This window comes from Oncorhynchus mykiss, chromosome 20 (assembly GCF_013265735.2).
Source record: "Oncorhynchus mykiss isolate Arlee chromosome 20, USDA_OmykA_1.1, whole genome shotgun sequence".
In the NCBI taxonomy this organism is placed as follows: Eukaryota; Metazoa; Chordata; class Actinopteri; order Salmoniformes; family Salmonidae; genus Oncorhynchus; species Oncorhynchus mykiss.
In genome coordinates this window covers 26,675,752-26,687,828 of record NC_048584.1, presented here as the reverse complement: position 1 = coordinate 26,687,828, position 12,077 = coordinate 26,675,752, and the positions used below count along the sequence as shown (strand labels likewise).

The 12,077-nt window shown below is 42.7% G+C and overlaps 1 protein-coding gene across 4 annotated transcripts in view; it reads left to right on the top strand.

Annotated features, from left to right (window-relative positions):
* The window catches only part of wnk4a (WNK lysine deficient protein kinase 4a), a 76,410-nt gene that overhangs the window by 44,598 nt on the left and 19,735 nt on the right, over positions 1-12,077 (top strand). For 3 of the 4 annotated variants that reach the window (XM_036956075.1, XM_036956074.1, XM_036956076.1), the window contains exons 3-8: positions 1,841-2,013; positions 2,330-2,550; positions 2,893-3,050; positions 5,979-6,067; positions 6,259-6,478; positions 11,372-11,786. In XM_036956075.1, coding sequence (XP_036811970.1) covers positions 1,841-2,013; positions 2,330-2,550; positions 2,893-3,050; positions 5,979-6,067; positions 6,259-6,478; positions 11,372-11,786 — 1,276 coding nt within the window. The remainder of the gene's footprint in view (positions 1-1,840; positions 2,014-2,329; positions 2,551-2,892; positions 3,051-5,978; positions 6,068-6,258; positions 6,479-11,371; positions 11,787-12,077) is intronic. The other variant, XM_036956077.1, reaches the window with a different exon arrangement.

Genomic DNA, 12,077 nt, shown 5'->3' with positions numbered 1-12,077 from the left:
CCAGCAGTATTAACTAAAAAGCAGGCCTTCATTTACCTAAAACACAAGTGCCCGAAAGGTGCAAACAATGACGTGCCAATTAACTTCATGAGGCATCAAGAAAGCTGATCAATGGATCAAAAGGACTGTTTTACTTGGACTATTAGCATTAGCAGCCAAAATGCTACACAAAATAAATGTTCTTATTGAGTGGATTCATTTTTGGTTTCCTTCTTCAATGTGATAACATTGTATACTCACGTATTCATTGACGCATACTTTCTTGGATTTTTGTTGACTAGTTCATCTGAGCATTTGGTGTGCTCTCACCTCTCTGAGTTTGTGAAGTACTTGCCTGTTTTTATACTTGACCATACAGTTTGCTAGAGGGCACACCTGCCACGAATCCCATCTCTCCACCTCCATGCCCCAGACTGGGGGGATTCTGAACAGTACGTCAGTATGTTTGAAGTTAACATTTTGCCTTCAATCATATAAACATTTGTCTTCTGATGTGTTAAGATCCTCACATGGTGTGTGGTTAAATGGGTAAAATTCAAAATCATTTTGGCATTTTTCTGTCCCAACAGTCAGGGGTTCAATTCCTGCTTTTGCCTGTCCAACTTTAACTCCTTCTCTGTCTCTGTCTCCTCCTGTTTCTAATCTGTCTAAACAAAACACAGAAAAAAATGTGTCAGGTAGCCTAGTGGTTAAGAGTGTTGGGGCAGTAGCAGACAGGTTGCTGGTTTGAATCCCAGAGCTGACTAGGTGAAACATGTAACCTTGAGCAATGCACTTAACCCTAATTCCTCTGGATAAGAGCATCTGCTAAATGACTAAAAGGTTCACATCCACCTCCTCACATGAATACCAGTGATGAAGGCCCACTTTATAACTCATGCTACCTCTGCTATAACCTACATAAACATTTTGATTGTAACATTATTTATGATCTCACAAAGTTTCCTGGCAGCTGTAGCCTATAATTACTGCCAAAGTCTGCTCTAAGAAAATGATTCAATTCCGTGTCTTCTTAAGAACATTTACTGAAAATTAAATAATTATTCATAATCAATCAATATTTATGCTATAAACAATTTGCAATTTAAAACCATTTGATTATATGAGAGACACAGTCTGCTAAAACATGACTTTTGTGTTTTGTTGCTGCCTTTTACATGCACTGAAACATCGACAAGTGTTTTCAGAACGCTCTCTTAAAAACACAATTATTTAGAATGAAGAGCCACTTTGGGTGTTTCAGAGTACTTCCATTCTGTTTTGAAATCTATTCAGTGTATCATAACACTTACATTGGGTTTACATTCAAACACCCTCCAGAAACACCAGATTTCTGCTTAGGTGAACTACTTTTCATGGTTTCAGAGTTTTTAGTCTTTCTATTTTAACAGTGCATCCCACTCTGCACAAAAATGGCTTTATTCACCCACCTACCCACTGTGATTACACTGTGTTCGGTTCAATTTCTCACAGCTTTGGGAAACCTCTTAAAATGTGTAGAAGTCACAGTTCAAGTTTCTATGGAAAAATATAATTATGTAACACTGGAATCTGGTTCAGCAAGATGAATGAACAACGGCGGTAAACCTGTCAGTGGTTCTGTTTTTCTCTTCCTCTAGCTCTAGGACACACACATTTACATATTTTTCAACACAGCTTGATAAGCTTATAAATTCTGTATTGAGTCTTGATAATAAAATAGTAGTCACAAAACCAGTCACAAAACCAGGCCTGATGGATGGAGTGTGTTGTGTGTGTTCCCTGCAGTATGCTCTGCCAATAGAATGGAAATCTGACTGTGTCATCGTTCTAGAATATATCTATTTTGTGCTCCGTTCAGACGCGTAAGCTGACCAAGGTGGAGCGGCAGAGGTTCAGCGAGGAGGTGGAGATGCTGAAGGGTCTGCAGCACCCTAACATCGTCCGCTTCTACGACTCCTGGAAGGACAACTCCAAGGGCCTCAAGTGCATCCTTTTGGTCACTGAGCTCATGACCTCAGGCACCCTCAAAACGTGAGCTTGACCTTTCCGCCCCGACCTGGCCTCAATACTCGTTGTAGTAGAGGAGACTGTTGTGCCTGTTTTTCCCTGTTTCCTCTACAATTTTTTCCTCACAAATTCCTAGCGTTTTAATATTTTCTATCTTTTATCATGATCATAGAATCTTCATAGAAAACAAGGATTGATCAAAATAGTTTTCCATGTAGACTTAAAGATGGGTTCCTGATAGTCCTCTCTGATCTGGCCTGTACTGTAGGTAAGGAAGGAGAACAGTTAGTATATGAGCCTCTTTAGGTGATGCATCCTAATATCCTGTGTTTACCTGCAGGTACCTGAAGAGGTTTAAGGAGATGAAGCTGAAGCTACTGCAGCGCTGGAGCCGTCAGATCCTGAAGGGGCTCCACTTCCTCCACACCCGCACCCCTCCCATCATCCACAGGGACCTCAAGTGTGACAACATCTTCATCACCGGCCCCACCGGCTCCGTCAAGATTGGAGATCTGGGCCTGGCCACACTCAAAAGAGCCTCCTTCGCTAAAAGTGTCATTGGTGAGCACAAAGAGCCTATAATTTTTTTTAGTTCTATATGTAATTTTATGTTGGGGAGTGTTTAAGGTCAGGTGTTGTTGCTATGGGGTTCACCCAACTGGGGTCATCAAGTTTTAGGGATTCATTTAAAGTTTTAGTTGTTTCTAGATTATGACCGTTGACGTTGAGTGCCCTTTCTAGATGCTCATTATTAGATCACTCTGCCACAGATTCCTACCCTATGATGCATGTCCAGTGTAATCAAATGTCTGTCCCCTACAGAAGATTTGTTTGTGTAAATCTGTTTGTCGGTGTGTGTGTATGTTTTCTTGTGATTGGTATTGTCTCTCTCCTTTCCTCCAGGTACCCCAGAGTTCATGGCTCCAGAGATGTATGAGGAGAAGTATGATGAGGCTGTGGATGTCTATGCCTTTGGGATGTGTATCCTGGAGATGGCCACATCAGAGTATCCCTACTCCGAGTGCCAGAACGCAGCACAGATCTACCGTAAAGTCACCAGCGTAAGTGGGAATATATGCAATTAGGCAGACCCATTTATCCAAAGCGACGTACAGTAAGAAGTGCATGTATACATTTTCGTATGGGTGGCCCCTCCGGGCTCAAAACTCAACACCCTGGTGGTGCAAATGCAAATGCCATGCTCTACCAACTGAGCCACACAGGACCATAGTCCCACACAGAGTCTCCTCTCTCCTTGCAGTGTTCCTTAATAGCGTAATTGTGCACACGTTTGCTTTCCTTCCCTTGCACAATGGAAGTGACAAAACAACCTTCTGGATGTTCTGCAGATGTAGGATCTTAACTTGGCCTCTATTGTCACATCAAAATAATCATTTTGAGTGTTTAGTCTATAATGTTGCTTGATCGGTGGTTAGGCTATTACCTGGTCAAAATGAGGTTACATGAAAAGTGGAATACTTTAGTATAACCGTGTGTTAGTGTAGGTTTTCAGTTCATTGATGTAAATCACAAAGCTCATCTGCAGCAACAAAATAGTGATCAAATTAAGATCCTACATCTGTAGATTTCTGGATGAAGTTTTGATGTTAGACTCCACTCCTCAGAAACAAAGTGGCCCCACGTGAAATTATAAAAGCACAATTTTTTTAATGTTTTTGTTAAAAATCCAATGCAGTCGTTTTTATCTCAATATCAAATCATTTTTGGGTAACAATTAAGTACCTTGCTATTATTTTTTTCAATTCAAATGGTCAAAAGTAAACAAAAAGAGCTTCTTAGGAAAGAGCAATTTTTCAAGCAAGAATTTTGCTAGGACTGTCCAGGAGTGGTCTAAGCACACACAGTCTGCCAAATATTTCCAGCTGGCAGGCAAACAGTGGAATACATTTCTGAGTGACAGAGTGAGGGTTTTGCATAGGCGCTTTGTTGTGTTTTTTTGTGGGACTGTAGAAAAATACCCGGAACATGAAATAGTGTTATTATATGGTTCCCATGCTTTTAAAATAACGGTTCTGTTCCGGAACAGTATAGATCATTTTCGTTCCCAGTTCTGATTCCGTTCCAAGAAAAATGTTGTTATTTTCCAGTTTTCGGTTCTGTTCCCTGAACTAGCGCAAACTCTGTGGCTACGTCTAAAATGACACCCTATTCCCTATATGGGTCTGGTCAAAGGTAGTGCACTGTATAGGGAATAGGGTGCCATTTGGGCGCATACTACTCTCAAAACGTATTAAAGCAATCCAGAAGTAAGTAACTCGATGAAAGGCCAAGCTTCTCCCTGACCGAGGTGTTTACTACTCAAAGAGGGAGTCAGTAATGACAGGAACCTCTACATTGAGAGCTGTGTTCTTCGGCTTTGGGCTGGAGCATACAAGGTGGTGACGCCACAGTGGGTTTGGGCAGGCGATGGTAGAATGATGTGTTTTGAAAATGACGTCTGCATTCTACACAAACAGCGCCTTTCTCTCTCTCTCTGTCTGTCTGTCTGTCTGTCTGTCTGTCTGTCTGTCTGTCTGTCTGTCTGTCTGTCTGTCTGTCTGTCTGTCTGTCTGTCTGTCTGTCTCTCTCTCTCTCTCTCTCTCTCTCTCTCTCTTTCTTGAGACAGACAGCAGAGCAAACAGAGCCTTGTAGAGGCTGTAGAGTGGGTCTGAGAGAGTGTGTATGGGTCATAAGTGCAGGTTACTGTAGTCGTCTCTGATCGGTCGCCACTCGCCATCCATAAAGTCAATGTTCCATAAACAACTAAAAGGCCCTACTCAGGGGAGTCTGGGGCCTTTACCTGTCAGATTAACTCTGCTAGCCTGAACACGTTTTAAATACTATGTCACGTTTTAACACAATAAAATGTTAGATTCACAAGCAGAGGCATTATGACCACTGTGGAAATAAGCAGTGCATTCGAACAGAGTCAGATCAAAAGAGAATACTCAATTGGTTTGCTTGCTTGTATACTGTCTATTCTTTTGTTAAATTGATAAGCCATAGAGATATTATAATTATAGTGGAGGCCAAATGAAGGGCAGTGTACTTTGTGGTCCATTCTTGTAATCAAGTGTTTGTAAGAGTTGAAGCGATTTAGAGAAAAGGGTCCTTTACAGCTCGATCCTCTGTCTCAGAATAAATAAGCTAACAAGGAAATTGCAGGCCTGTGTCTGCCCCTTCGCAAATCGCAAACATAACAAGTCAACATTGTTGCACAATTGCAACAGTGTATACCAGCTAACCAACCAACAACCTTTATTTACCCAACGGTTTTATTTTAATGTTGGAATAAACATGGGGTAACATTAGGACAGTTGTGATGTTAACCTTGGCTGTTTAAAACACGAGGGGATTTGCTCCATTCTCTTATCAGCGTTGTCTGAGGGAGATTGAAACAGTTGCAGACCCATAATGGACTGCTCACTGCGCTGCACTGATGAGAGACAGAGGTCTGCATTCTTTTTGTAGCCACACTGCCCTTTAAAAGGACAACACTAACACAAACAGAAAAACAGACTCTCTGGTCTGTCCCATTTCCTTGCCCCTCGTCTCTCTCTCTCTCTCTCTCTCTCTCTCTCTCTCTCTCTCTCTCTCTCTCTCTCTCTTTCTCTCTCTCTTTCTCTCCCTCTCTCTCTCTCTCTCTCTCTCTCTCTTTCTCTCTCTCTCTCTCTCTCTCTCTCTCTCTCTCTCGCTCTCTTTCTTTCTTTCTCTCTCTCTCTCTCTCTCTCTCTCTTTCTTTCTCTCTCTCTCTCTCTCTCTCTCTCTCTCTCTCTCTCTCTCTCTCTCTCCCCAATCACTGTTGTGAGTTCACTTATCATGAGGGAGAAATGTCTTGCATGTTTCTGTGAGGTAACATCTGAGAAAGCTATGCATTCTCCTATGTTACTCTTATGTCCCCTAGGTTACCATTGGTTACCATATGTTACCTTACATTTTAAACCAAGCAGATAAATAACCAATGTTAACCAGATTGCTTCTCCTCACAGGGGATGAAACCAGACAGTTTTTACAAAGTCAAGGTCCCAGAGCTCAAAGAGATCATCGAAGGATGTATCCGGATGGACAAAGATGAAAGGTATTGGGCTATTGGGCTTCTCATAATATCCTTACATTACATAAAACATATGAGACATTACACAAATGGTGAAATGAAATTCTGGTCCTTCTGCTAAGAAATCTATATATCAAATCCTTTGGTGTTCAATCAATGTGTCAAATTAAGAGGAATTGATTGAATTTAATAGTTGTATTATTCCTTTACCTCAGGTACACCATCCAGGACCTGCTGGAGCACACGTTCTTCCAGGAGAACAACGGCGTCCATGTTGAGTTGGCTGAGGAGGACGACATGGTGAAGTCAGGCCTGAAGCTGTGGCTCCGGATGGACGACACCAAGAAACTCCACGGGAAGTACAAGGACAACAACGCCATTGAGTTCCTGTTCGAACTCTACAAGGACGTGCCAGAGGAGGTGGCGCAGGAGATGGTGAGCAGCTCACATTTCAAGTTGCAAGTTTATTTGCCATACTGCATGAAATACATACGTTGTACGTCTTACTCAGAGCAGAGCTCTCAGCGGAGCATTGAAAACAGTAAAGGATAAAGCTGAGATTTATATACGGTAAGATTGGTATACTATATCCACTCCCTTTGGTACCACTCATGAGTTGATCTCTGTTTCAGTAATAGGCTGTGTGGGACAGCTCTATGACCTACCAATGTAGGTTGGGTACATTCCCACAACACTTGACCTTCGCAGTTACCTAACATCATGGTCTCTTTTACCTTTACTTCCCCTACATGAATGATTAAAGGGGGGGTTTACAGTTGTGGCTCTCACAAGAGAAGAACCAGTGGAAACAACTAAGGTGTAATACTATAGCTATTATGCAAGTAGGTAGTAGAATCAGCTTACATATTGTTGGAGTGTTGGTGTTGCACCAGGTGAAAACACAGCCATTCTTATATTGAGAGACAAACAAAAAAGTTACACTCACATATCCAGACACTGTATGTATAGATAGCAAACCATAGAGTGGTGATAATGAGTACAGGATGAGTTGAAGAAGGAATATCCTGTATGGATTCTGATGATATATATATTATATTTGCCAGTGGTGGAAAAAGTACCCAATTGTCATACTTGAATAAAAGTAAAGACAACTTAATAGAAAAAGTGGGGAAGTCACCCAGGAAGATACTACTTGAGTAAAAGTCTAAAGGTATTTGGTTTAAAATGTACTTAAGTATCAAAAGTAGAAGTATAAATAATTTCAAATTCCTCATATTAAGCAAACCAGTCGGCACCATTTTCAGACTTTTTTTATTGACTGATAGCCAGGGGCACGTTCCAACACAGACATATTTACAAACAAAGCATTTGTGTTTAGTGACTTGTGTTTAGTGATCCCTGGATGACCAGGGATGTTATCTTGATAAGTGTGTGAATTTGACCATTTTCCTATCCTGCTAAGCAGTCAAAATGTAACGAGTACTTTTGGGTGTCAGGGAAAATGTATAGAGTAAAAAGTACATTATTTTCTTTAGGAGTACAGATACCCCCCAAAACTACTTAAATAGTACTTTAAAGTATTTTTTACTTAAGTACTTTACACCACTGCTATTTGCAACAGACCCCAACCAGCAAACACAAGGAATCTAATACAACATAGTTTATGATTCGATTACAATTGTGGACACACACTGACATATGCTTAGCCCATGAAGTGAAGTGGATCCGGCTGCAGACAGTCTGTCAAGGGCACAGGTCAGCGTTTAATCATCAGCACTAGAAATGTGAGAGGAGAGCGTGGCTCAGGAAGATAGCGGAGGTCAGGGCTTTAATAATATAATGCCTGTCTCTCATACAGGACGCATTACGAAGCAGCTTCTCCTTGGGTGAGTCCCAAATGGCACCCTATTCCCTGTAAGTGCACAACTTTTTTTTTACCAGGACCCACACACTAGGGTGCTATTTGGGACATAGCACTTGTGTCCTCCAGCCCCTTTAGCAGAGGTCACTTTTAATGAGAAGGACCCGGCCTGGCCACCAGCCACAATTCCATACATGTAGCCTTTTCATCAAGATCCCATTTATTATTATCCAGAACTGGGTTTTCCTAACTTGGTCCTGGTGCCCCCCCTGGGTGCACGCTTTTTACCCTAGCACTAAACAGCTAATTCAAATAACCATCTCATCATCAAGCTTAGATTATTTCAATCAGCTGTGTAGTGCTAGGGCAAAAATTAAACATGCATGGGGGGGGTGGGGGTCGGAGGACCGAGTTTGGGAAACCCTGCTCCAGGACATATTAGTTGGGCTATGGGAATCTAACAGCATAATCTGACAAGGTGTTGAGCGAGGGTGAGAGAGGAGGGAGGCAAATGACCAACTTTCGGTACATCCCAAATGGTACCTATTCCCTATATCAGGGGTCCAAACTCATTCCACGGAGGGCTGAGTTTTTGTTTTTTCCTTTCAATGAAGACCTAGACAATCACGTGAGGGGAGTTCCTTACTTATTAGTGACCTTAATTAATTACAAGGGTGGAGCGAAATCCCGCAGACACCGTGCCCTATATAGGAAATAGGGTGCCATTTGGGACGCAGTCCCTGTCTTCCCCGCCGGTCTGAGACTGGAACACTGTGTTCTGAGTTGGACAGGTTTGGATGTAACACCATCCTTTAAAGGTCCACTCTGTGATTTACAGCTGTATCTTTTACATTGATTCTTGAAGAATATCAAAGGGCCTCAGATCAGCCCCTCCATAAATAGACAGCGTCTGCTCAATACATATTGATTATCTACACAGCAAATGACAAGACTAGCATCCTGTCCAGGGGGTGTACAGGTCTACTATTTTAATTTGATCACTGTTGTTGCAGAGGATTTTCCTGCCCAGCAGGAAATGCAAACTTGTAGTGTATTCAAGCTTTAGAAAGGCTTCTAAAGTTTGTAATTTCCCCTTTAAATTGTCAGACTTTAACAAAAAAAAGTTATCAACCCTGCAAGAATGTCAATTTATTATAATCCACATAATAATTAACATGTCCTGTTGCTGCAGGATTATTTTCCTGCTGTGAGAAACTGGTCAAATTAAGATAGCATACGTACAGTGGGGAGAACAAGTATTTGACACAATTTTGCAGGTTTTCCTACTTACAAAGCATCTAGAGGTCTGTAATTTTTTTGTCATAGAGACGGAATGTAAAACAAAAATCCAGAAAATCACATTGTATGATTTTTAAGTAATTAATTAGCATTTTATTGCATGACATAAGTATTATATACATCAGAAAAGCAGAACTTAGTATTTGGTACAGAAACCTTTGTTTGCAATTACAGAGATCATACGTTTCCTGTTGTTCTTGACCAGGTTTGCACACACTGCAGCAGGGATTTTGGCCCATTCCTCCATACAAACCTTCTCCAGATCCTTCAGGTTTCGGGGCTGTCGCTGGGCAATACGGACTTTCAGCTCCCTCCAAAGATTTTCTATTGGGTTCAGGTCTGGAGACTGGCTAGGCCACTCCAGGACCATGAGATGCTTCTTACGGAGCCACTCCCTAGTCGCCCTGTCTGTGTGTTTCGGGTCGTTGTCATGCTGAAAGACCCAGCCACGACCCATCTGCTCTTATTGAGGGAAGGAGGTTGTTTGCCAAGATCTCGCGATACATGGCCCCATCCTTCCTCCCCTCAATACGGTGCAGTCGTCCTGTCTCCTTTGCAGAAAAGCATCCCCAAAGAATGATGTTTCCACCTCCATTCTTCACGGTTGGGATGGTGTTCTTGGGGTTGTACTCATCCCTCTTCTTCCTCCAAACACGGCGAGTGGAGTTTAGACCAAAAAGCTCTATTTTTGTCTCATCAGACCACGTGACCTTCTCCCATTCCTCCTCTGGATCATCCAGATGGTCATTGGCAAACGTCAGACGGGCCTGGACATGAGCTGGCTTGAGCAGGGGGACCTTTCGTGCGCTGCAGGATTTTAATCCATGACAGCGTAGTGTGTTACTAATGGTTTCCTTTGAGACTGTGGTCCCAGCTCTATTCAGGTCATTGACCATGTCCTGCCGTGTTGTTCTGGGCTGATCCCTCACCTTCCTCAGGATCATTGATGCCCCACGAGGTGAAATTTTGCATGGAGCCCCAGACTGAGGGTGATTGACCGTCATCTTGAACCTCTTCCACTTTCTAATAATTGCGCCAACACTTTTGCCTTATCACCAAGCTGCTTGCCTATTGTCCTGTAGCCCATCCCAGCCTTGTGCGGGTCTACAATTTTATCCCTGATGTCCTTACATCGCTCTCTGGTCTTGGCCATTGTGGAGAGGTTGGAGTCTGTTTGATTGAGTGTGTGGACAGGTGTCTTTTATGCAGGTAACGAGTTCAAACAGGTGCAGTTAATACAGGTAATGAGTGGACAACAGGAGGGCTTCTTAAAGAAAAACTAACAGGTCTGCGAGAGCCGGAATTCTTACTGGTTGGTAGGTGATCAAATACTTATGTCATGCAATGAAATGCAAATTAATTACTTAAAAATCATACAATGTGATTTTCTGGATTTTTGTTTTAGATTCCATCTCTCACAGTTGAAGTGTACCTATGATAAAAAATTATAGACCTCTACATGCTTTGTAAGTAGGAAAACCTGCAAATTCAGCAGTGTATCAAATACTTGTTCTCCCCACTGTATATGTGTACTTATGTACATCAAGCTGTCTCATGCTACAGAAACAGGAGGTAGGCTCCTGCCCTATGAGCTTTTCTAAATTTACATTTGAGTAAATCAAGTAGAAGGGTGGATCAAAAACCCGCCGACACACACTCATGCCTTGCTCAAGGGCACATCAACAGATTTTTCACCTAGTCGGTCAGGTTTTTGAACCAGCGTCCTTTCAGTTACTGGCCCAATGCTCTTAACCACTAGGCTACTGGCCACCCACTGGCTCAGACAAGGCATACACAGCTGTGATGAGCTTGTCGTCTTTTCATTTCATGTTGTGTGATGTACAGATATAGGACCTTAATTGGATCACCCTGTTGCACAAAATGTAAAACGTTTGGTTTATTCAAAGTTTTAAAAGGCTTCTGAAGATTCAGAGATTTGATCAACGTAATCTGAAAAATGATCAACGTAATCCACATAATAATTCACATTTCCTGTTGCTGCAGGATTATTTTCATGCTGTAGCAAATGGGCTCAAATTAAGATCCTATATATGTACAGTACAGAACAGCACGGTTAGGAAGTGCATCAGACCTCTATGAGTTATTCTTTTCACAGACAGTGCTGGATCATGGGCCGTGAAAACTTCCCTGTTTGTCACACTATTGTGCCCTGACTTTGATATGTCCTTTCCTTGTCTGTATCCCAGGTGGTGCTGGGCTTCGTGTGCGAGGCTGACTTCAAGCTGGTGGCTAAGGCCATCCGGGACCGTGTCAACGCCATCAAGCGCCAGCGGGAGAAACTGCGCCTCCTTGCAGAGAAGAAGAAGGAGGCCATTGAGGAGGAGCCTGAGCCTGCACTGCAGCCACCCTCCCCGAAAATCAACAGGTCTCCATCAATGTTGGAGACTCCTCAGTGCCCCATCCTCATCCCCACCCCGACCCCCACCCCTGCCCAGAGCCAGGGTCAGACCCCCCCGAACCCTCTGACCCACACTCTGTCCCCTGTCAACAGCTATCTAAACTTGGGCATCAATGCCAGCTTCATCCCTGAACCAGAGGAACCAGAGGCAGACCAGCATCAGCACTTCCAGGTCCACCACACCAGCTGCTCCTCAGCCAACTGTAAGACCACTTAACTTAACCTTCAGCTGATTTCGGCTGTGTCTGCATCCCTAATGGCATCGTAGTCCCTATATAGTGCACTACTTTTGACCAGGGTCCATAGTAGTGGACTTTATAGGGAATAGGGTGCCATTTGAGACACAGATTAGACTGTATCACATGTCACAGTCTCACTGGTCAACAAGGTCTATTGTCAACCTTGACACCGGGTGTGGAATTTTAGTAGCCCTCTGAGGTTATAAAAGCAATGTCCATTATGGCAGTATTTGGCAGTATTTGTTGATTTCGTAA